Consider the following 26073-nt stretch of genomic DNA (forward strand, 5'->3'; position numbering starts at 1 on the left):
TCAACGCTTGTCAGACCAGGCAATGTTTTTTCCCATCTTCTATTGTCCAGTGTTGGTGAGCCTGTATGAACTGTAGTCTCAGTTTCCTGTTCTTAGCTGACAGGAGTGGCACCTGGTGTGGTCTTCTGCTGCTGTAGCCCATCTTCTTCAAGGTTGGACGTGTTGTGTGTTCAGAGATTGTATTCTGCATTCCTTGGTTGTAACCAGTGGTTATTTGAGTTACTGTTGCCTTTCTATCATTTCAACCAGTCTGTCCATTCTCCTCTAACCTCTCACATCAACAAGGCATTTTCATCCACACAACTGCTGCTCACTGGATATTTTCTTTTTTTTTTTGGACCATTCTCTGTAAACCCTGGAGATGGTTGTGCGTTAAAATCCCAGTAGATCAGCAGTTTCTGAAATACTCAGACCAGCCCGTCTGGCACCAACAACAACCACGTTCAAAGTCACTTAAATCCTCTTTCTTCCCCATTTTGATGCTCAGTTTGAACTCCAGCAAGGTGTTTTTGATCACCTCTACATGACTAAAAGCATTGAACTGCAGCCATGTGATTGGCTGATTAACTTTTTGTGTTAACAAGCAATCGAACAGGTGTACCTAATGAAGTGGCAATCGAGTGTACATCTCCTGTGAGTAGTCAAAATAAAGAGCCAATGTGGTAGTTAAGGAGTTAAGGTTTATTGCCATTTGTGGCCAGGAAAGCTGCCTTTGGCATAGTGTTGTTTGAATGTTGCCCCTGAGAGGTAACAGTGGTTTAGAGGTTTGAGATTTTATGAGATTTTATTTATAGACAACATTTATTATAAATATGCATCATCTATGTAAAAGTCATTAACTGCAGGTTAATGACTTTTACATCAATGTGAGGCTATAAATTGGATCTCTTTAATATTTACTTTAAATGATTTTCACGGGCTGGTTTTGAGATAACTGGATTATGGGCTTCACAAAAGCAAAACACACACGGTTTAAGAAATGAACCCAGAGTAAAGGGCCTACCATACCGTTACTAACTCAATATGAATACTACACACAGAAATAACCTCTTTCATACCGTTTTTGCCGTATTACCATGTTGACCCTGAATGAACTGTTTAAACGCACATACAGAGAACATCTTACAAACACAATGAATAAACAAGCAACCCAGTCATGAAAGAGGGGTTAAAATTAGTTTTATTATTATTTGATAGAGCAGAAAAAAATCCAAAAAAAAAACAAAAAAAAACAAAAAAACAAAACAAATATTTCTCATACATCGTTTTCTTTTCCATTTGGGCTGCACTGCATTTAGAAGCGCGTTGACCCCAAACAAACGGAATGGTGATATCGTTGTCAAACAGCAGCAGCAGCAGCGGCGGCGGCGGCAGCAGCAGCAGCAGGCAGTAGTCAGCACAGCACAGGGTTACACTTAGCAGGGCACAAAGTGATGGGCTCAGACCAGATTGCTTATTTTGCATCCACAAGACGCGGGCTGCTAATTTCTGCCTGTCGGGAATGTAGAGACAACCTGGAATAAATCTGATACTGCTACTTTAAGGGACAGAAATACAAGAATCTGGAGCAATTGAAACCTCGTTTGCTCGTATTTCTATCCGAACGTGCTTATTGTGTTGCCGCACCGTCCTAAATGAAACCCAGTTGTACAGTGACAATACCCTAGCACTAAGGGATGCCCATTCACCTTACACAGTGCACCATCTTTTAGTATGGAGGCTGACACAAATCAGTAATCTAAATAGTGCACTCAGGATATAGGACACAAAGTCATACAATTTCATAATAGAGCACATCACAGATGCATTGGTGAAATCTGGAGTGAGGCTACAGGGGAGCGAGACACCGGAAAAAGAGGGGGGAACAGACAGATAATAAAATATTGACAAAACTAACTACTGGGGTGGTCAGCATCTTATAAGTTGGACTTTAAAAAAAAAAAAGACAGATGTTTTTTTTTTTTTTTGGTGATTAAATTCCACTCATTAGTATTTCAATATCTTTCACCAGTGACATTTTTCCATTCAGGTGCATAAATATAAATCGAGCGCTGACGCAGCCGGACCACCCCAGGGATGCACAACACCTGGTTGTAAAATGACTGAAGTCCATGAGCAGTGGAAATTCCCCTGTTTAATGTGGGACATATTGTACTTTACTGTAGCTTATCCTGTGCTGCTGCAACCTGATAAAAAAAAATGCACAATAGCTCATGTGAAAGGCAGAGTTAGCTCAATTCAATGACCTGACAGAAATCATACACACCTTAAATGTTAAAGACTAAGAAGTTCATGTCATTTGTTTGCTATAGGGGTTTTTGCATAACTACATTCTGAAAGCTGTCCAGCTTCTCTCAGACCAATCGTAGGGTGCGTGGGAGTCACTTGACACACAGGAGAAAAGAAATGTTAAGATCCATTCAAACGTAGGGCATACGCATATGTCTGTACTAACATGACCCTATAAATAAATTCAGACAGTTTGTCTATAGGAGAAAAATAATGCACCACAACCTATGACTAAAAGCAAAAACAATGTCAAAAATATGACATTCCTTACACCCCCTCAGTTACCATGAATTCATGTTTATATCCAGAGAGGGTTCAAATAAACTAGAAACCTTCTAGCAGAAGGGATTCCATTTGGGCTCCACTAGTTCTTTGGAAGGTTTGTTTTACAATATTCAATAAGAATAGTCCCCCAAACATATGCTCCGTGTTTTTACATGAGTCAGTGAAAGCTTAATCTTTATTCTACCTCTTCATCTTAGAAAACAAAACAAAGTATTTCAAAGTAGGCCACACCATGGAACCCAGCAGATGTAAAACCACCTCAACAGTAACATTAGCCTGTAAATTCAGACCTCGACAAGAGGCCACTTCCAAAGTATCAGGGAGCACAATATTCCAAACACAGTATATGACTTACAGATGAAAAGACAAAATCCTAACATTCAGCCATACAAAATGATCCAACACACATCACCTTCTCTACTGTACACTACTCACTGTAGGTTGGAGAGAAGAGGCAGTCTGTGTGCAGATAGAGATCCGTTTTTACAGTCCTTTTTTTTCTTTTATTCATTTTTGCAAAGCTGAAGCAGTTCGTATTTTTATTTATTTTTTTTTTTTTTTGTTTTTTGTTTTGTGGATGGTCCTCGAAGATCAACAACAACAATCCCTGTGATGAGGTCTTCATTTTAGTTCTGTTCAGCCACCACGTGGGCCTGAGTCAGCATGGCTCAGACTGGAGAGGGGCAGGACATAAGGCGAATATTTTATTGTATGTAATAGTGATTATTACTTCTCCCCGCCTAATCCAGAGGCAAAGGAGCTCGGTGATTTTGTGGCAACATCCTTCTGGTGCAACTGGGAGGTTTCGATCAATATACAGGGAGGGAGACGCAACATCACTGCAGGAGTTCGTAAAATTGTACGCGCCCATGTCAACTCCACCCCTCAAAAAATGTACCCAAAATTCTATTCGACATGTTTGTTCTATCCCTGAAGCCATCACAGCACAGCTCCGTTTTTGGGAAGGATTCAGGTAAGCAAGACGGTGGCAGATGAAAATGGGAAAGAGGCGCAAGAAAACCTCTATCCAACGAGTAAAGGAGACAATTCTCCCCCACGCCACTTTGGCCAGAGGCAGAGTCCATAGAAAGGATTAGAAGGATAATGAGAATGGCTGTTATTGATATTAAGAGGGCTAATAGTTATGGTGTCAGTAGGGCTGAAGATTGCATTATTTCCAAGTGTTTGCTGCTTGGGAGATAGAACGGGAGGGAATCATGTCCAGCAGGTATTCTCGCTGACGCTCGACAGCAGAGGAGGTCTTATGAGCAGACAAGCTGGGGTTCACATAGGTCATAGTCACACCTGTCAGGAGACAAAACACACGCATAAGTGGTGGATCCTTATTGTTGTATTTTGACATATGGTTTTTCAAGTCAAGATAATATATATTTTACTCCAGTTTAAGCTTTGCTTTTTACTTCGAAGTCTATCAAAAGACTAAAACACCCACACAAGAGTAATAGCAGAGTGAAAAAGCCTGAGGGAATGCAAAGTTAGAACAAAGAGTGACAGCACAGAAGAAGAATCTGCCTTAGATGAGAGTGGTTACCCCATAGAAGAGCAGAAAGCGAGAACAGGGGAAACGCGTTCTCTGCCTAACCTCATCTCACGGTTATCTACCTGTGTTGCCACCGCTCTGCTTCCTCCAGGCAGCCACGTTGCCCTGGTTACCGCTGCTGCTGCTGGCGCTGACCTTTGCCCCTTGCTGCAGCTGGCGTGCTGCAGCATGCTTACCTGACCTGCTGCCCAGTGCTGCTGCTGTCACCGCATTCTGCAGCTGAGAGGAGGTGAAGGAGTGGGCCACACCACGAGAGCTCATTGCAGACTGGATGCTGTGTGACAGCTGACTCTGTAAAGAGATGCACAGTACTGAGCGTTGTTGTAGATGTACATCTACAGATAACGGAGCTGCTGATGTACAACGAAATGGTTTTAAACCTCAGTGCTGGTGCATCGCAAATGCAATCAAATGCCGTGCTAACCTGCTTAATGGTGGAGTGGTGGGCAGACACAGCCCTGTGCTGCATGGCAGCCCTGGCCTGCTTATAATGCTGGGACACCAGCACATCACTTTTGGACAGTGAGGGAGAGGAGGACGAGATGGATTTTGAAAGAGGGGAGGCAGAGGAGGAAGAGGAGGCTGCCTGCTGGAGGATACGCTGTTCGATCTCCTGCTCCTGCTGGAGTGCCTTGACAAAGGCGGCCTTCAGCCGAGTGGTGTGCTCAGCCTTCAGAACCTTCTTCTGATTGGACGACATGCATTGGTCACAGAGGATGGTCCCGGCCTTCTCCTTTCTCCAGCGGGAGGTAAAGTCCGTCTTGCACTGGGCACATGTGTATGGCTCTTTGGGAATAGAGCTGGCCATTGCAGCAGCTGGGCCTAGATTACCTATGTGGAGCATGAGAGAAGCATGACGAATTCTTTATTACATGTTCTCACTTTTATATTCTGCAGTCACATCCTGTGAGATCCTCGAATTAGCTACTAGAGTGCAAACATCTACTCACCCCTGCCGTGCATCTCCAGAAGTTTTTGCACCACTTCCTCCAACCCCAACAAGTAGATAAACTCATTATTGGCTGCAGAGGGCAGGAAGTTGAACTCGGGTGCAGGCGGTTTGGGCGGAGGGATCTCCAGCAGCGTCTTCTCCAGCTGCTTGCGCAGTGCAAGTTTAGCGGCCGCCTGCCGGCTGGCGGGGGAGTCATTCATAGAGTTGGGTGACACTGAAGAGCCCTTTAGGCTTGTTGGAGAGGCCTGGACAAACAACAGAAACACACGTCAGATAACCACACTGAGGTGCAGCCTAGCAATGAAAAGCACCAGTAACAAAAAGAAGAAAAGCAATGTTTAAGTTTGATCCTGAACTGATAATAAGCCATTAGGACTCGTATAGTGAGGCCTCACCTGAGGGATGTTGACCATGACATTACTGTTGGCCACATTAGCCACGCGGATAAGTCCCTGCTGAATGATCCTCTGTCCCTGGACCTGGACATTGGGCACAGAAGCCCTGGGAGCCAGCAAGAGTGGAGGAGGACCTGAGCCGCTGTGCTGGTGCTGCTGCTGACGTAGACTGGCAATCTGCTGAGGAGTCACTGCGATAGGCTGATATATGGGCCACACGCACACACGGACGACCATCGCAGAGGACAAAGATGCAAAGACATGGTGGGACGGGAGAGGACAAAGACAAAGTGACAGTTTAGTCAAAGGCCCTTCAAATGCGAACACTTAAAAAGATGATATCGAATGGTTTCACATCTCCCTACAAACCTGGGCTCCTCTGACCAGGGGTGGCATGACAATTTGAGAGTTGTGTTTGGACGGGACATGCTGCCCACCCCGCACCAAGGGTGGGGGGATCACGGTGCCTGAGCTGCGGCCTGACACCTGAAAAAGCATCGACAACGCAGATCAACTTAAAGTGACACGAAACACTGAACTCAATATGTGCTCTACAATAAAAGGTAACAGACACGAGGGCCGCTAGGAGAGCAACTACCTGAAGGGTTCCTTTGCTTGAGGTCATGCTTCCTCTCACAAGAGGAGGAGGAGTAGCCACAGAGCCAGCCGCCTGGACATTAAAGGAACGGAGCAGAGCATCAATAAACTGTCCACATTAATCATGTCACATGGAAAAACAAGAACTAGGAGTCTTCTGGTGATTAACAATTTTACCTATGATCTAAAACAAATAATTAACAAGGAATTGCCACCACTTTCTAATTTATACCTTCTGCACAGTGCTCTCCTTCTGGATCTGGCTCTGTCGTAGTTTCTTAAGCAGCACCAGTTTGGCCTCTTGGAGTCTCAGTTCCTCCTTCAGCTGCTTGATGATGCGTTCCCTTTCCTCAGGTGAACTCTTCTGTATACACAACTCAATGTCAACTTTTTAAAACTGAACTTCAGATAAATTATTTTCATATTTTTCATATACGTGTGTGTGTGTATCAAAGAATAGTAGTGAATAATTAGGCCAAAAAATAAATGCTCAGTGCATTTTTTGTCTTTTTCTAAGGTGATACTTTTAGCTGTCTAAATAAGACCGAATAAGACTATAGCTGTAAATGTTTATTCTGCTTTCTTACCATGAGTTTATCTGTGTCAGTCTTTGTGAAGCAGTGGCCGTTCATCAGAGGACTAGATGGCTCATTGTCCGATAGCACAATCACATCATCCGGCGAAGGAGGCTGCCGTTCCTTCTTAATATCACTGGGGGCGAGAGATATTAGAAAAACATCATTCCACAAAGATTCAACCTGAAATTCATTGCACTGAAAGTTAAAATGAACTTGTAGTTCCGTCTTTCATCCAGTAGACGGCAGCACATAATCATCATCTTCGCCTCCCTGTTGTAGCGTGCGTGTGTGCTAGGACACACAAGAAGGCAAGAACCAAGAGATCAATAATGGAGTAATGGCGGCAGGGGAAGAACGCAACAGCCCATTATCTCCGGCGAAAGGTAACATCGACAGACCTCCTGCTCTCTCCCTTCCGACGGCAAACTCGCTCACAAACAACACGCAAACAAAGGCCAAATTAACTGCATTATTGAAGAGAGGGTTGCAGACATTTGATAAAACGTTAAGTGCCTTTTCCTGAGGACTGGGGAGAACAAAGACAGTGGCGAGCGACATGAGCATCAATCTGGGCGAAGGGGTGGAGATGAGAAGTAGGGGGTGTTTGTAAAACTACGGCGCGTGAAACATGGCGAAAGAATAAAACGCGCCTCCATCACAGTGGGGATCCTGCGAGATCCTGAAAGGCACAGCGCAACTCCTGGAGGATGAGATATGCCAGCAGCTGTGGTGTGTGTCATACCGTGGAGTTGTACACGCACACATGCAGTTAAGTTATATAATTGTTCAGTTGTTGTTAAGCGAGAGGCTTCGGGGCTTCAAGCTCAGACCCAGTTTACCACCCAGACAGGGCCTCACCCCTCCCCTACCTCCGCGGCGAGGCCTATGGCCTAGCCGGATCGGCACAGCCTGGGCCTCTGCTCTCCTCTCCCTCCCAGCTGCCGACATCAGAGTCACAAGCCGAGCAGAGCGGAGGTCCGCTGGAGACACTGGAGAGGGTGACAGGGAGGGGGAGGGGAATACATGGCCAGGAGCCAACCTATTGTGTACACTCTCTCACTCAGTCAGTCACTACTTTACGCACCCCTCCCCCATCCTTCCTTACTTCTTCTTCATCTTTTATACTCCAACTCACTGACTCAGTTCTTCACTGTTTTTTTTTTTTTTCTGCCTTTAGCGCACTCCTTTCTCCAGACACCTTCTCCGCTATACTTGCTTCAGAGCAGCTGTCTCAACAGCTCTCCTCAACAGACGCCGCACGCTCAGTTCAGCGAGGTCACCCGCACGACATTCTCCGTGTTGTTTATATGTACGGTACAAGATCAGAATATCCTCACATGAAGCAATCACACCCCCCGAACCCTGGTGTCACAATAAAAGTTTAGCTACTGCTAAGGAAACAATTGTTTAACGCGCTGTTTTGCCACTTCCTGGAAAGTGCTTTCCTGGTGCGTTTCATTTAAGTCTGATGCGTCGATGCCTGATGTCCCGGGACTTTTACTGAATACTGCTATTCTGAGAAAAAGTAATCTGCTAAAGAGCGGCTGAAGCCGTGAGGGGCAGCAGCTTTTCTCCCTGCTTCTGTTTACATTCCATGTACAAATATGAGAAAACTAGCACTACAGAGATAAAACTAGAGAGGAACTGGGAGCTTCATCATCTCTCGCACAGGCTTAACGGCAGCTCTGCGCCTTGACCTCCCCGACGAAACGACACCGAGTAGATTGTGGAGGTTGCTACCAACTTACTGAGAACAGCTTACACAAGCATCACAAAGCACACCAGCCTGCTTATGTAAGGTCCAGTGTTTCTGCATGCCTCAGTTTCCCCAATCATGGCTTCACACTGACCCCACTATCGGATTGCTGAATCGGTCGTCATGAGGTGCAGTGGGATTCTCCATTCAGAACGCACTGCGCCACCGCCAAGTGCCACTTTAAGCCACGTAAGCCTCTTTAAGTTAATGAGATCGCAGGGCTGCAAACAGGACCGGCAAAGATGTGTTCAAATATTGACACATTATCGAAAGGTATACAAAGCATCAGATAGCACGAAGCCTACTTGAGAAGAGGAGTGAGTATTGTGGCATATCAGCCTCTGATATTGTGGCATAGCACCCTTTTCGAAACGCCGGTAACATTCAGCTTGTGTTCTGCATCACCCAAGGTTTTCCAGAGATGATCTAAGCAGACTATATCCTCCACACATCAATCAATGTATCAATTGCTCTAAAGTGACTAAGCGTGCAAACATGTGTTGAGGGTTAAACTGGGGTCAAAGGTGACACTTGTGTGCAGCAGACAGAGGCAGCGCACTTGCAGCTGAATCACCTCTCTGTTCCACTTTAACTGCTATCACATCAGTGTGTGTATTTATCGCTCTACCAAACCCAGGTCACATGACATCAGGCATTTCTCTCCGTGGTCATGTGACACACCCACCACCACCACCACCACCACCACCACCGCCCCCCCTCCTTCCTTGCCCCTCCCTCCTCCAACTGCTCCTTGTGGAAACCATGGCAACGGCCAGTTGGAACCAGTTTGTGACACATAGCCTTCATTTTGTGTGAAGTGTGAGGCAGAGTTCAGGTGCTGCTGTGGGAGAAAATGGAGCCCGGGCCTCAGGAGCCTCAAAGTTTTCAAAATGGGGGCAGGAGGCTGCCGACAACCGCACAGCGACTTCCTGTATAACTCCTGTCAGACCACTGCTAGTGTGAAGTTAGAGAAACCCGAAACTCCAATAGACGCATCTATGCGCAAAACCACGCGCTGTGCACGTATGCATGAAATCCAAGGCCTAGGGTATCTACACAAACAATCCTTAAGATGTTTTCAAACAAACACACGCAAAAATGCAGATTAGTGTGTCTAAGTGGTCCCTTAAACGCATATGATTCAGTGGAACACGACTAAACTAAAATGCAAGAGCAAACTATTCTTTGTATCATACTTTCACAGAGACACACTCGTGTGTTGGCAGATGGATTTTGTGCACCTGGAAGTGCTTAAAAAATTGCTTATAGTGGACAAAGTTTGCAGACAATGCAATATCGAGGCCTGGTGTGCAGGAACATGTCATCCAAGGTGAACTGTCTCGTACTCTCTTCAGTGTTGATCACAGTCTCATGACTGGGACTGGGACATGTAAACCGAACAGTACGAGCCTCGTGACCAACAAATGCATGACCACTGCTAATATCACTTCAGCAGTTCAATACGCCGAACGCCCCATGACTGAACACAACCTTGTGATCTTTTTTTTTACTATTCTCACCTTTTGGATGTGCTCATGTCGACTGGCTCGTCTCCGGTCTGCACCTCCACCTTGATGGTGGCCTTCACTTCCCCAGTCTTCAGGATGCAGGCTGCCACCTTCGCAGCCTGCTCGCTCTTCAGCTTGACGCCCTCGGCTCCAGGACCCACCAGGGCCAGCGGGGTCCCAGCTGCGTCGCCCTTCTCCAGCTTAACCCGTTTGCTGTCCATGTCTCCCAGGGGCCCGGCAGGAGATGCATGGTCCCTCTCCAGAGCCCGCTTCTGGCTGCGCGTTTGGCGCACTGCCTCCTCTGACATGGCTACTCTCACCCTGGAGAGATGAACGGAGCAAACGGTTAGCAACAGTCTCAACGCACACGGTTTGGTTGTAGTTTGGAGTAGAACACAGAGCACAGGGTAAGACAGTTTCACTAAGAGGGCACTCGCACTAATCAAGCGTGCTTTTCGCTTAAGTCCAGATTATAAGGCTAGTGTGAGATCCGTGCATGGGTACTGTACCCTTCTCTGGCACGATTGGTCACACATGCGCTGTTAAGTATGCGACACGCGAAACGCAATCATGTAATCACGAAGTATAAAGTAAGCAACTATCCCTCCATCACAACAACACAGAGGAGGGCTGACTATTTTCAAGATAGTTTACAAAGAACAAGAAAGTCGTTGCAGCCGTGTTGTCGAGTCCCCTCTCCACTGCACTGCTGTAACCATAGAGACATGTATACATGGCCGTTACCGCGTATAAATTATACGGCCATTTTAGTATGACATGGCGCCATGCGTATCAACGTGATGATGTACGCGTCGGAGGCGATCGTGCCTCGGCCCGCTTGGTTCGGAGTAATGTGAGTGTAACGTGGGACGGGGAGGGGGTCGTTCTCGGAACTAGTGTGAGTGCACCCTTAGATGAGGACAACAACCTCAGAGCAACTGTCTAAGTTATCTTGCACAATTCATTCATTACTGTATTATACGCTTAATATGAAGGTCTGCTTTACACCACCCTGCAGCTCTCTATGAGCCTTCAATATAAAATATGTGTCAGAATTGTTGAAAAAGAAAAATAATAATGTTTGAATTCTGCATTACTGTCTTCAGGTTTTGACACAAATCACTCTATCAGGTGAAGATTTTCTAACATTAGTTTAGTGGATAACCAACATGTCTAACAGGTATGATTTCACCTTATTATAAGCACAAGTGGGACTAAAGCCCTAGAAAATAAAACTGTATGACGCAGTGCTAAATCCAAAATAGTAATATGAATCTGCACTCAGATGACAATGCCATTTAAGTTTAAATGAGACATGCCTAAATCAAAAGGCTCTTAATCAATTACACCTTGGATATGTGAACATTTAAAGTACTTTTAATCACTTTTTATTCCACTGTCAGCAATTATCTTTAACTAGAGATGAGATGCAGCTGATTCTCACAATGTAATCATGTGACTCTGCAGAACTGCATTAAGAATAAAAAGGAAATAAAAGTTTTTAGTGCTTTTACACACACACACACACACACACACACACACACACACACACACACACACACACACACACACACACACACAGCAGTAGGCTGTATGCTGCACATCAACGGGGGTTTAAAGTGGGCAGCCCCCTTCTTTCAGCAATGTTTTGTTAAGTTAGGGAGAAAAATAAGTTCATTTACAAAAAAACCCTAGAACACTGACCACTGATCTACAGTATCCAACCCGAGATCTGTTAAAAACTCACTGATTATGTACTTTATCAATGAGTGAAAGCAGATTTTGGGCAGTAAAGCCCAGTAAGTTTGAAATCGTGCTACATCCATGGTTGAGATGCCTTGAGCAAGTCCCTAGATCTAAATCCTCCAAAACTGCTCCCCACCCAGGACCCCAGCATGGCTGACTGTGTTCTCATGTTGATGAATATAGATGTACCTATATTCATGGCCAATGAAGCTTATTTACATTTTACAACGGTTATTTTCAACACGGAAGAATATGTTAATTATTACCTCGATTACAAAATGTCACAATTTACCAGAGCCAGAGATGTGTTTTAATGTGTTGATTTGTCTGACTAACGTTACCTTAACTATAAATGACCAAGAAAAGACCCAAACTGTCACATGTGAAAGGCTTCCACACACTTTTTCAGCTTGAAAAGTGGCGGGAATGACAAACCAGTCGGTTGGATTTAGCCGATATGAAAAGGAACAAGCCGGAGGTGTACAGGTGTCTCCTGTCCTACTGCCAGTGCCCCGGATGCCGACCCAAATCTTGCTCAGTAAAAGCAGAGGACGAGAGACCTACTTAGATTTCGGGGAAAACCTATTACACAGCAGAAAAAAAAATTGCACCACCGCTGTGCAACATTCACACCAAGCACACCAATGTAGGCCATCTACTCATTATTGAGCTGGCACTCACATCTTCTCTTGGATGAACAATCTATAATAGTGGAAATACACGTGATATAAGCATAACATCAGATTCTACTATGACAGCCAAACTGAACACTGGAGCCATGTGCATGTCAGCCATAAGAGTATGACCACCAAGGTAAAGACCACTAAGTATACTGTTATCACGGGACGTGTCCTCGTTGACATTAAACTGGAAAACTGGGCATGAAAATTGTTGTGGCTAGGTGACTGAGTGACAAAACTGCAGCCCTCGTGGGATGCTCCCAGTCTGTAGCGGTTTGTATCTATGAAAAGTGGCCCATAGACGGAAAAAGCTGTGAACTGATGGTCATGGTCTGGTCACGGGCAGTCATGACTCGCTGATAAATGTGGTGAGTGACGGGCGGTTCTTCTGGCCAGGATGTGGTTGAAAAAAAGTCCATGTTTGGTTTTGGGTTTGACATTCACTGTGACACATATTACCTTCCCCAGGCATTGTTGCAGACCCTGTACACTTCCAGTGAAACGTTTGGTCACACCTTATCATTGAATTCAACAGGAAGGCGTGTCCAGACGTTCACCCTTTCATTGAAACAGTATTTTCTGATGGCAGTGGCCTCATTCAGACGGATAATGCAACACACCACAGAGCAAAACCGGTTCAGTAATAGTTTGATGAACGCAGCAACAGACACCACAGCACAACTTCAGAGGTCTCATGGAGCCCAAGCCTCGGTAGGTGATGGCTGTTTTGATGATAAAATTGGGACCTCCACAGTATTATGCAGTTAGTCACAATGTTATGGCATCATTTTGTGGGATCTTTATAATATATGATATGATCATAACTCATTATCGTATATCTGCAAGAGACTGTGAAAGACCAGAATCTCTGCCCAAAACCAGTTCAAACTAGTCTGCGGATGAGAGAAAACGCACGTTTAACCTACAGAGAGAGAGAGAATGTGGCAGAATGGGAGAGATAGGGAGGCTACCGACACGTCCCACACTGGGACAAAGGAAGGAGGGAGGAGGAGAAAATAATGTCGTCGTCGGACATTCCAAACCACGTCTACCAGACACACAACAGAAAAGCATGTCATTTGTTATCTGACTCACTTAAAATTAGATAAACACCATTTCAGTTTTGCTGGGGACAAAAAACATCTTGAAATGTTTTGCAAGCTCTGCAACCCAGCCATGAAGCTTAAAAGGTCATAATTCACCCAAAAAAGTCTAATGTACACAAACCCTCCCACGAGTCTGTCGTTGATGAAACAAAGCGCTGAAGGAACTGCGATGTAAGGTGGGAAAATAAAACTGCTCTTCAGCACATTCAGCCAAGTGCCGTGTCCACTAAGGCTGCACTGTGTTCTAACAATGCACATCTGTTAATTTAGCCCAAGTCTACCCCGTCCCTTTGAGCTCAGATGTTAACAATAAGCGGAGCAGAGAACACATCTAAAATAAAGCAAGTGCGACACAGCTAAACATTCAGGTCTGTTTTCATGAGAGTGCGAAGCCTTAAATGCACCCTGCGCTGGTACACAGCAAGGACAGATGTGCCCTCCTGTACCATCCCTGGACACAAAGGCGATCCATCTGCCAGAGATGACAGCTTGTGTGTGGGTGTGCGAATATACCACACGCAACGCCTCAGAAATCATACTTTACCCACTAAGACTGTAGAAACGGTACATTGCTTTTTACTGTGAAAGTGCGCCGATGAACCGTGTCAGGTAGACGATGAGTGAAATCCTTCGGGATTTCGCAGGCGAATCTTCACGTCACCAGGACGGCCCGTGGCTGCTCGTTCCAGGGCTGGAGACACGTGGCTACCTTTGTCCTGGGAGAGATAGATGGCATTGTGAATCCAATGTTTAATGTACTGGCTGCACTGCTGCTAAGCAACAGGGGGGGGGGGGTGGCTAATAAAATTGTTGCCCGTGCATTTGTTGTGATGTGTTATGTATGCACCTGAGACTGACTGAGAGTAATGTGTCCAATAGTTCTCACTGTTGCCTCACGCTCGAGCCCACTGAGCCTTCGGTTGAGCGTCGGCCGACTCAAACAGAAAAAACAAAAACATGGCATGTTTCGTTTGCAGCACGTCAGTCAATATGACCAACGTATACATTTTAAAGTCGGGAGGTCGTCAAACAAATTCCGGGTGCCACCAAATAGGACTCGAGTCACATGACCTCGTCACTAGCAGCAGGACCTGGAAACAGTCCACATATTCCCTTTACAGTTACCCCAGAGATGGCTGGAAAACAAGCACCGACTCAGAGCCTCAGAGACAACACATTATGATGAAGACAGAGCTCCTCTTTGTCTATCCGGGTGAAGCCGACAAATTTACATCATGTAACACCGCCGGATCCCGGAGCGCGTTTTCAAAAAGATCGCGAATCAATCAACTAGTAGGACTCCTGGTAGTTTCAATGCTTCCCCAGCTCCATCTCTCCAGCATGTAAAACCAACTGAAACTGACACTACAATCTCACAAACAGGTCTGACTTGTCCATCAGCAAGTCCACAGGGACATGCCTGAGGGGGAACTGGTAGCCTGAACCACGTTGCCTGGGATGAGCGCTGCCTATCACTGTCTACGAGCCTTGATCGGAAGAGCTGCGCGTTCCATTTCAAATTATCAAGCGTGCCAACCTTGTCACATTACAGCACTTTGGTGTCACTACACACGCAGCCCTTTCCCGTCACGAGGCTCAGCTCAGAATGTAAAACAAAAACAAATATTTGGAAATCAAATGCGTACATCATTTACTGTTGAATATGGACGCACTTTCACCAGAAGACAGTATAGAAACAGGAATCGCACTACTGAATCATCAGTAGCCGTGTTTCCATTATACTAAGAGAGATTTCTGAAAAAGTACAACTGCTTCTTGTATGCGTTTCCCTTGAAAGGTGTTTTGCAAATGAGCTGTAATTCTCGTAAAGTGACGTCATGCGATATGTCATGATACTCTTAAAGTGTTGTCACATGAGACTCGAGGAAGATGGACTTCAAATGAACTGGTCACATGACCGCCCCACCCCCTCCACCCAGCGTCATCTCCAATGACGCTGGTGATGGGGAAATTAGGAAAAAGTGTTTCCATTGCACTTTTGCGATAAACTGTTATATCAACACGTCCGAAAAATCCCCTCATCAGAGCGTAAAAGTGTTATAGCTATATTTGAGAGGTCTGTTAGCCTATGCTAAAAACTCTTTTAGCTCTCATTTGTCATTCCTGTCAAACTTAATTTAGACAATCCAACAGTAATACTGCAACATTTATTAAAGGATGAAACAATTGCACAAGTACACTGCCTGGCTAAAAAAATGACTAATAATTCGTTGGATCTCCTTTAGCTCTGGTTATAGCAGCATTCACTGTGACAAGATTTATTTCCATCCAGTGTTGCATTACTTTTTCACCAAGATCTTGTGTTGATGATGGGAGAGTCTGACCACTGCCCAAAGTCTTCTCCAGCACATCCCAAAGATTCTCAGTGAGGTTGAGGTCTGGACTCTGTGGTGGCTGGTGAAAATGATGTCTCATGCTCCCTGAACCACACTTTCATAAACTGAGCCAAATGAATTCTGGCATTGTCATCTTGGGATATGTCCAGTCTATTGATGGGATGACCTTCTCTTCAGTATATTCAGGTAGTCAGGTGACCTCGTTCTTTGGTCATAATGTTCTTGAACCTAGACCTGAAAAACTGCAGCAACCTCAAATCACAGCACTGTCTCTACAGGCTTGTACAGTAGACACTAGACATGATGGGTGCGTCGTTTAAGAAACGAAAAGCTACCAATCGCATCAGTTGGGGTTAAATAACTTGTTGCCAGCTCCAATGCAGTAATCATCCAAAAAGAGGATTGTACCGATTAGTTAAATCCAGGTGGTGACTTTTTTTGGCCAGGCAGTGTATAAACTAAGATGCAGTTCTACCTTGAGTTCAAACTGCAACATTAACCTTAGATCGATATCTGTGGCGGTCCGATCGTCTACCCGTTAATGTGCACATTCAGTAGCGTCCTGCTCTGAGATGTTTGACATATTTGAGACACTTTCTTTCTAAACTACCTGTGTGTAATATCTGACTTACAGCTCTTAACACATGAGCCTCTCAGTAGGTTGTTTTTTATTACAATTTTAATAATATTTAATCAAGTTTATGGCCGATATCATGCACTGAATAGAGGCACAGTAATTAATCACTTTTATAACACTCACCAAGTTCTGAATAAAAAACAAACAAAGGTTTAAAAGCTCCATAGGCCATATGTTCTTTGGCACTTAGGGCCAAGTTATGTAATTCACATGCAGAAATCTACACTGTACCAACAGGAACTATCCACAATTATCAGGCATAACATTATGACCACCTTCCTATTATTGTGTAGGTCTCCCTTGTGCCTCCAGAACAGTTGTGACTCATCTGACAATGGACATGGTCCTTCTGAGGGTGTCCTGTTGTGTCCAACAACAGGAATATTTTTAGTGGGGGCCTTTGGGTCCTGTGGGTTGAGAGAAGGGTCCACTGTGGATCAGACTTGTTCCACAGACACTTGATCAGTTTGGGATCTAGTGAATGTGTTGTTGTACCTATATCGTTTTTGTGTGTGCCCCTTTGTCAGGCTGCATCCTGCTGGGGATGGCTGCTTCGCTATTGCATTGTCACAGGGATGGTCATTGTAATTTACTGATCGGTGTATGTCCCTTTTTCCTTAAAAATAAAAGTAAATACGGCAGGATTGTGTATATAGTTGTGACCCTGTCTGTCAAAATAATAGACAATAAAAAGTGTAATTCAGCAAAAACACATATTAATCCTGTTAAATTAAGCAATAACAGAGTACTGTTCCTGATAACGGTATAATTAAAATCTTAAAAATGCCCATTCCTTTGCTTGCCAGTGTAACTATGCGATGAAGATTCATCTCTTCAAACCCTAACGCGCTACCACAAACGGCAACGGGAAAAGAGGAGACGATGAGGAAGAGGGTAGAAGAGGACCAGCACAGTGATTAGTTATCTGTGCCTGTTTCTCTCAGGAGACAGTGGAGGAGGAGGAGTAGATGCATGTCTCTCTTGTTTCCCCCAGAATAATAAGGCCTGGGGGCAGCGCAGATCTTAGACAGAAAAAAACAAAGGATGATGGAGTTAGGGGCTGCGAGCGAGGCCGGGCATCTGTGCTATCGATTCAAATTGATCTAAAAGGCGAACATGTAGGAAAATGTTTGTACCGGGGCGTTTGCTTCTCAACTGCCTCAGATCAATACATTTCATTCCTCCTGTATAGGCCATCATTAAATCTCACATCCACGGGCATATTGCGGCAGGACGAGACGCCCTTGCTTGAAAGAAAATGGAAATCTTGTGACCTGAACTGACACTCCGGGTTTTATTTGCAGTCTGTCTCCCATTGTGTCCGGCAGTTCACAGAGGCTAGATCAATGGCCGAGGCTCGTCCCCTCAGGTAGCGCGCTAGCCTCTCATCTCCAGCGCTGTAATGATCTCCCCGCTGGGACCAGACTCAGCCAGTCAACACATTAACAGCCATTTTAAAAAACAGAGGCTTTTCAGCAGTGTCCGCAGGGTTCAATACAAGGGAAACAACAATTATACTGTTCAATAAAAGCAACGCAAGTATGGATTATTATTGCCCAATAAAAGACAACGGGGCAACGACTCTTTCTTCGGTAGCCAAGGTTTCATGGTCCTTATCATTCAAACTGCCCTTTTACTTATTGGAAAATATGACAAGCTGGGGATCAGGATGCCAGCGCACTACTCACAACCGCAGGCATTACTCCTACTGCTGCCATGTCAAACTTCGAAAATAATTTTTTATCTTATGGAACAGCATTGCTCATTTCCTTCAGGGTGCCGTGTTAACAATGAAAAGAAAGATCAGACTACCTATGCAAATCTGTGCACCAGGCTAGGAGTGGGGGCAGGGACCCAGCTGAGGTGGTGCCATGGTTGGGGGAGGGAAAAGGGTGCAGAGCGCATGTGGTTAGCCGAGCCATAATCTAACTGTACCCAAATGAAAAATACTCTTCCTTGTCTTCTCTTTCTCACTTGCTCACTCTGTGTCCTTCCCTCCACCCCTCCCTGCCTCCTCAGTTGTTCTGTGGCAGGCTCGGTCAGCCCAGAAGTGTGTGTGTGTGTGTGTGTGTGTGTGTGTGTGTGTGTGTGTGTGTGTGTGTGTGTAAATGTGCGCGTGTGTGCCCCTACTGGTTGTGTCCCGAACGCCAAGGGTTAAGCCCCTGCCATTTTAACGCCACTGACAGATCAGACCATTAGGGTGTTACCTAACAAAATGGAAGCCTTTAACCCTGAATCTGCCAGACTGCTTCTGTGTGTGCGTTGTGTGTGTGTGTGTGCGCAACCGGGAGCCGGAGACACACGCGGTGCATGTATGTGTGCGCATGTCTCCACCTGGATTCTACCCTCAGAAACATGACGACGGCGACGACGACGACAACAACAACAGCAGCAGCAGCAGCAGCAGCAGCAAGTCCAGGAAGTGGAAACTACACTTTTGTTCATGATCACACAAGAATGCAGGCGCCTATGGCCACAAGTACAACATATATGCCCATGCTACTTTGCATAATGCTTACTGTGATACGTGTTAGTGCAGCCTCCTCCCTCCCTCTTAGCGAAATGTGCACGTGTTCTCAAACCTCACATCTCAGCTGGATTACAGTTCTATATCCTGAGCAAGTGTTGACATAACAGTGACAAGTGACATAAGAAATATCGAAATCATGAAGCCCTAAAAGCCCATAACATCACAAGTCAACCTTAAGTAGGCTTCTAGAGCCACAAAACACAAAGTCACTGGATACATTTTCAGCCACATATGTTCACTGGCTATAATAAAAAGGACAAGCTAAATGTTTAAAATCCTAGAAAGGGATCATCTCCAATTTCAGCCAAATTGCTTCCAAATGGTTACTCCATAATCCCCTAAAACCAGAAGTACATACCCACATAGAGACTGGAGGGCCAGGACACACGCAGACTGCTATCAGATTACATTTCTCAGAAATGGATGGTAGCAGGAAGTGACCAGAGTGGAGGAAAAGAGAGAACTTAAAGGGTGAAAAGAAAAACAGCATACCAGACGCGGTATGTACAAGCTCAGCACATTATTTGTGCATATGCAGTAGCTTAACAAACCACCAGGTTAATTAGGTCAGCTGCCTCATATTCCTCCGTTAAGACTGCGAATAACAAGTTTAAGGAGATCTTTGTCAGTTGCGGTTAATAGGAGTTAGACCACAGCACATTCTGAAGCACGGCAGACGACAAAGAAATGCAGCTGAAAGCGACTGAAACACAACATCTGATGGCTGAGGCCACCACAACAGCCCTCTCACAGCATCGCACACGCGGAAAAACTAGCTACATCGTCAACTCTTCAGCAAGAAAGCGGGAATCCGGGAATGAGAGAAGTGAGGAATCGTCATACACGTCCCCTAACAAGCATAACATCAAACAAATGGCTGGTCAAATTGGATGATGTGCTGTAACTTGTTAGCCTCATTTAGCAGATTGATATAAATAAAGGAGAAGTTCACCCCAACAAGAATGCAGCATTCATGGCCCATTTCTTTTGCCCCTGATATTCCTGTGTAACTTGTTTAGTACACGAGAAGCTAATTAGATGTTGCTGCTGTAATTAGATGCTGGAAATGTCCACAAAATCTAAATTTAAATCCAGAGTGAAGTTAGTGTATTCAGTTAGTTCACTTTCATGGTCATTTTGCAAATTTGAATGTCTCTTTTTCTCAGTCTCACGAACATCCGAGCATTTGGTTGAACCTGTCGAAACGCCTTTTAGAGGATGCCTGCGTCCACTAAGGAAACCTCTGTGAACAATACAACAAGGATTAAAACAGAACTACGGGTGAGCCTTCTTTTTCTCCACCAAACCCCACCCAAAAAGTGTTAAGTATTGCCAGTTTTTAACCACACCCGCGATGATGTCGTAACCCAGTAATGCATCTCATCACGTTCGAGAGTCATGGACATTGTTTCAGGGGCAATCTTCAAGCTGAATATCAAACTTATCACCCTTCATTATCGGTTACATTTCCAATTACACATATACCTCGTAAGCCTGGCTCCCCAGCTGTTCCGGTTTTCCTGGAACATGAGGTGACGTCACGCTCCATTGCCATTTGAACACTTGTGTTACCATTTCAACTTTGCGCAATTTACACAGTCATCTATTTCTTACAGACACTGTATTTAGCACACATATTGAAAAACATTTGACCAGCACTTTCTGTTTCGCTTATATCCACTGCCTTCTCAGCTTCATCTCATGACTTACTAGCTGTCAGTACAGCAATTTTAGAAGAGCTTGAACGTATATATAGATTCGTCATGGGTTGGCAAATGTAACCTATGTGCTTCTAATACCAACTGCTGCTATTAAGAGCTGCAACGACATTGACATAATTGGCAAGTTTCAGACTGTTTAGTTTTTAGTTTGTTTTTTTTTAGTACAGTTTTTCTATTTAGTGGCAAATCAACCAAATAATTACTTAAATAATCAGAAAAAACATTTAGGAAAAAAAGGAACCGGCAGACTAATCATCTAATTAACAGATTAATTAATTATAGATTCATTCATTAATCTGCAGTTCAAGTTTGTACTGGTGCTGTACATGACACTGTCCACACCAAAGCTGTAACAAAGGAGAAGCGTATCATGTTACAAGAGAGGACTGATAGGTTCCTTTTGAATTTTGACTTTTTCCAGCTATCACTGGAATCAGCAGTTCAAGCAGAAGTAGATAATGAAACTACAATTGCCAAAACAACAACAACAAAACAACAACAACAAAAAAACATACTTTCAGTCACTACTTCTACTCTGAATATGTGCAAAAATGAAATAGTACTTAAATAGTACTTAAAGAATCTGTAGTATTTCTGGAATCATCAAGGTAATCCAGAAAAAAATAAATTTCCATCCGTCCATCTTCATCTGTAGGTAACATGTTCTGTGGCTACTAGCATTCACTCTCTACCATAGAAACTCTACTAATCATAAATTGGTAACCGCTAATAATATTGTCACCCTTTGTTCTTTCAGGCATGACAAATCAGGTATGTGGCAGGTAGTCAGCCAGGACAGTTTGACCCCTCTTGGACACACGCCTTGATGCTACATGTATCCAAGTTACAGGTCTGCCTGTTTGCAGCACTGAGAGTTCGAGAGTTGCCATGTCAGCACGGGCCACACAGTGGAAGCATTTGTTAGAGGCAGACAAACAACTTTAGAAATGTGTATTCCATAACCTTTTCGGTTACACTGTATGACATACCCTTTGAGGCGATACTGGTCATGTGGAACCAAACAGAAAATAGAAAGTCAACTCAAAATGGAAATCCAATCTTTAAATCCACAATACATGTGAAAATAGCTGTGCCAGGTGGCTTGGCGTTTTTTGTGTTACATTTTTGTTTTTGTCTGGTATTCGTTTTACTTGATTAAAATCTTAACCTCAACAATAAAACTGTGTCTACAGGTATGCAGGTCACTCTACCAACGCCACTTCTTACCATTATTTAAAATTCATTGTAAGCCAGTCAACCTAAGGAATATCTGATGTTTGTCCAGTCTGAACCAGAGAACTAATGTTTCATGAAAAGCAATACCAAAATATTCATCCCCTGTAAGACAGGTTGGTTTTATTCTACACACATGCTTAATGAAGTCCAACAGGATAAACGAGAAATGATAGCGTCAGTCAAACATCGGATTCCTCTCCTCCAGTTGTAAGATTTGCCCAAGGCCTTTGGGCGGGACCCCTGACAAATATGTTTTCTCCTGTCCTTTGGCATCTGGAGCAACAACTAGGCAAACAGCCAAAAAGGCAGCCGTTAAAGACATGTATTGTAAAAGCATTGTGGACAGCATTCATAAGAATAAAAAAATGGGATAGATTTTGTATCTAGGGTTCAAAACAACATTTAGAATTGATTGACAATCTTAAAGTGGCGAGACAAATATTAATCAGTCATCATAAGTTACAAGGAAGTAAGATTACAAAGTAAACTACTCCTTCAACCAAAGGAATATCACACGATAAGCAGTAAGCGAATATTTTGCAGAAGAGCCTAAGAATCCTACAGTCCCAGTACGACAACCTTAATAACTAGTCCCTCATCGCTTATCCATCGAGTTTAGCACCAGCTAGCTGGTCGGTTATACTAAGACTTTGCTGTTACACCAACATTTCCTGTTAACCTTTTCACAGTAATTGGTCTCAAGCTCAAGACCACTGCATCCCACGGTGAGTTACCAAGATAACACGATGATAACACCTCGGCCAAACGTGGACAGATGGAAACAATATTAGTTCTTCAATGTAACAATACGCAAAAATATCACTGGCATTAGGTGTACACACTGCTGATAATAACTTAACCAGATAAGAATAATAGAAAATGTTTGTCTAATCACAATTCATTGTTGTTGTTTTCACTGTGAAACAGTGCCATAAATCCACTACAGAAAATAACACAAAACAATGTTGCTAGTAAATTTAGTTTTGTCCATTTAGATGATTTAAAATGCAAAATATGGACGTGACTATAAAGTGAAAGTAAACACGAGTTACAGTTAGATTGAATTCCAGTCACTAATTATAGGGCCAACATAACAATAAATTTAACAATGACAAGCAAGGTGTCCTTGAGCCTTGGGAGTGACCAAAAATACACTTCATAGAGCGGAAAATACAGATGCATCTTTAAAAGTTTCAATCCTGATGCAGCAAAGTGTTTGAGGATCTCGAGTCATGGCTGTCCGGTTACATCACTCTCAGGAGGGATATACATAAGAGGCACCCCTCCTCGGGCAAATTCAAGGCCCATCATAAAATGCAAAGTGACGCGTGTCCCCCATCATTGGCCAAAGGGTGCCAACTGTCTGCTTGTTCTAAAAGGAGGTAAAGATCCACACACTGCTGTTCAGCTTACCAAACACACCTTCAAGTCAGGTGAACACAAAAACGGACTCGTCCGATCACGACCTGACCCACAGGCTGATTGTGGGTAACGTGATCTCTTGAAAACTCCTGGGACAATAACACGCGAAATCATTGCTATATGGTTTTATATATGGTTAATCATTAAGAAATAATAATAAAAAATGCTAAAATCAAATGAGTGCACTGAAGCACTTGACTTCAAATGTATAATCGATATTTAACCTGTCTTTTGATTTGACAGTAAAGACATCTGATCACGTCCATTAAGTGGTGAATTTGATCCGACTAACAATAACAATGGCATTCCGGTTCACGCACCAAGTGGGCTTTCGGTTGTCTGTGGTCTTACGTGGGTGATAGATACCAAGCTGTCGTAGACACACAGACACACACACCCCGACGCAGGCTCAACCGTCCACCATTACGTCTCCATAAAAAGGCTTTTCACGGTTGAGCTAATCTGACAAAGTTCTGAGATCAATGGCCCATAAAGCCATGAAATACCCATCCGCGGTTAAAGGGAACCCCGAGCTCGACAATATCCAGCACCGACGTTGTTTACGATGTTCATAAACTTTAGTGACTCAACTTTGCCCAAAAGAATAGCTGCCTATTTTCAAGTAGCCCATCAACAACAACAAGAAGCTATCGCATGCTAACGTTGACTTGCCTTGCCAACAACAACCTGTCCATCTGTCCGGATACTAAACCAGCGGCTACTAGCGCCAGCTAACAGCCCGGTGTAATTATTGGCGGTTATAGAGATTACATGGAAGTCAATGGACGGGGGGGAGCTATTCACTTTTAAATATATTGATGGGGTAGTGATGGCTCGGGTGTCTGGACGCGTCCAAATAGCGATACAGGACAGACAATGAAACCGAGCAGCCAGTGTTACTGGGCTAGCGGGCGAGCTAACTTAGCCTGCTAACGCTAACTCCCTGGTCACCCGTCTGCACAAGCACAGTCTCTAAAATTATTCACAGACAATCGAGCGTTAATTACACACGGACCACAGCGGTGTCGTCCCGGACTCTTGCGGTTTCACTGCAGCTAAATAAAACTAACTTGCATGATATTCTAGCATTGGTGCATCCTAACACAAGTTTTGCCGGGTGACTTTAGTCAATATTCTCATACTTTTGAGGACTGTTCTTGGCAGTCCGTACTCGATAGGTGTGTATGTGTGTAGCGGAGAGACACACACACACACACACTGTTACCTTGCACGTTAGCCGAGCTCAAGCTAAGCTAACTAGCTTCGCCGACAGAGAAACTTCCGACGTCGTCATATTTTAATTGAAATCTAAATTGCCGGATAGGATTTTATTCCATTGAAACGACGTTAGGTGGACTTACAGATCTGTGCGGAGCTTGACCGAGTTCCCACACGATTTTCAGCGGTTTGATGTCAGTATTTAGCTGGCTTCGGTGTAAAAATCCCGGGGATCCCCTCTCCTCTGTCCGCTGCCACTCCAGTTGCCAGATAATGAGCCACCACAGGCGGCGTCATGCTGCGTTCATACACACCTCGGAAATGTTAAGATTCCAAGGTCTCGGAGAAAACAGAAATGATGCGTTTGTAACAATTCGATGGAAGCGCTCTGGAAAGAGAGAGACTAAAACAAAGGCATGGCAGCAACTGAATAGTAACCTACACCCCGGCACGAAATAATTTCAATGAGTGTAAATGCACTGTAATGTACATGTAATATAATAATTTGTTTGTGTCTACTTACTGAACTGGGACTGATCTGTATTATATTTTGCATTCTTTGCTTGTGCCACACAAATACAGGTTGATCTGTTGATGTGTTGTAGACCTCTTGCAAAAATTACAAATTACTTTTGATACATGATTTTGCTTTACCATTTACATCTCTTATAATTATTACTGAGACACTGCTACTTACCATCCATATATATATATAAAGTGTGATATATATTTTATGTTGTGCTTTCTTTTAGAAAGTACCTTGCAAAACCCCAAAGTTTCACATCATATTTATCATTGTAGAATGTTGTACAACACGTAAGTGCCTTCCCTTGGGTACTGTACATATGCTCAATCTGAACAGATACGAGTCTTTCAATTACAACACAGACCTCACAGTGGATGTGGCATCTCTACGACCAACGCAGGCAGGAGTACCAAACTTGAAGCGCATCCGGTGTACTGACCACACCAGGTAGTCCTTACCTCTTTCCCAGAGAGCGTCTGCTATTTTGAAGTTATATTTTACCCTCAAGGTATAAGCTGAAAGACACAAACAATTTATGTGACAGACCTGGACTACCCAGCCTACTTCATCTGGCTCTGTTTGTGACGCTGGTTTGGGAATCATTAACAGAAGAGCATCCTTTTGTTGTTGCACTTGCTCGGGCTTACTTGGTAATCATCACCTCTGCATGTTAGTTGACCACCCACAGAGACCTTGTTGAGATTCCAACCAAGGAGATAATGGCGCGAGCCATCTGTTACTTCTGAAGAAGTGATCAAAACTTGATCGCTTACTGCTCTCTGGGTCTTGGTAGAAGCATCTCAACTTTTAACATTAACTTACTGAACAGGTCCAAGAATGGATGTAGGTCCACACGGTCTTGCTACTTGGATAGACAGTGGTCCCCAGTAAACAATAAGTCTATGCTTTAATACTCAAACACAGACTCACACAGACCTCAAATAGCTAATTAAAGGCATTTCTAAAAGTCTGA

At 44.1% G+C, this 26073-nt stretch overlaps 1 protein-coding gene across 1 annotated transcript; it reads right to left on the reverse strand.

Moving 5' to 3' along the window:
- Nucleotides 1-1162: 1162 nt before the first annotated feature.
- On the reverse strand, nucleotides 1163-24878 carry gatad2ab (GATA zinc finger domain containing 2Ab). Its single transcript, XM_047586741.1, has 11 exons — nucleotides 24718-24878; nucleotides 9934-10242; nucleotides 6667-6790; nucleotides 6312-6443; nucleotides 6081-6152; nucleotides 5852-5968; nucleotides 5483-5683; nucleotides 5086-5332; nucleotides 4560-4966; nucleotides 4198-4426; nucleotides 1163-3879 (listed from the first exon to the last, which is right to left on the reverse strand). The coding sequence occupies exons 2-11, from the start codon at nucleotides 10227-10229 to the stop codon at nucleotides 3746-3748; spliced, it is 1959 nt and encodes a 652-aa protein (XP_047442697.1). The 5' UTR covers nucleotides 10230-10242; nucleotides 24718-24878; the 3' UTR covers nucleotides 1163-3745.
- Nucleotides 24879-26073: the final 1195 nt, after the last annotated feature.

This window comes from Mugil cephalus, chromosome 6 (genome assembly GCF_022458985.1).
Source record: "Mugil cephalus isolate CIBA_MC_2020 chromosome 6, CIBA_Mcephalus_1.1, whole genome shotgun sequence".
Taxonomy (NCBI): Eukaryota; Metazoa; Chordata; class Actinopteri; order Mugiliformes; family Mugilidae; genus Mugil; species Mugil cephalus.

Coding starts and splice junctions, on each gene's coding strand:
- gatad2ab (XM_047586741.1), bottom strand. CDS start 10,229: ATGTCAGAGGAGGCAGTGCGCCAAACGCGCAGCCAGAAGCGGGCTCTG. Junction 5,684..5,851: donor CCCTGGTCAGAGGAGCCCAG/GTTTGTAGGGAG, acceptor CCCATATATCAG/CCTATCGCAGTGACTCCTCA. Junction 4,967..5,085: donor TCTGGAGATGCACGGCAGGG/GTGAGTAGATGT, acceptor TGCTCCACATAG/GTAATCTAGGCCCAGCTGCT.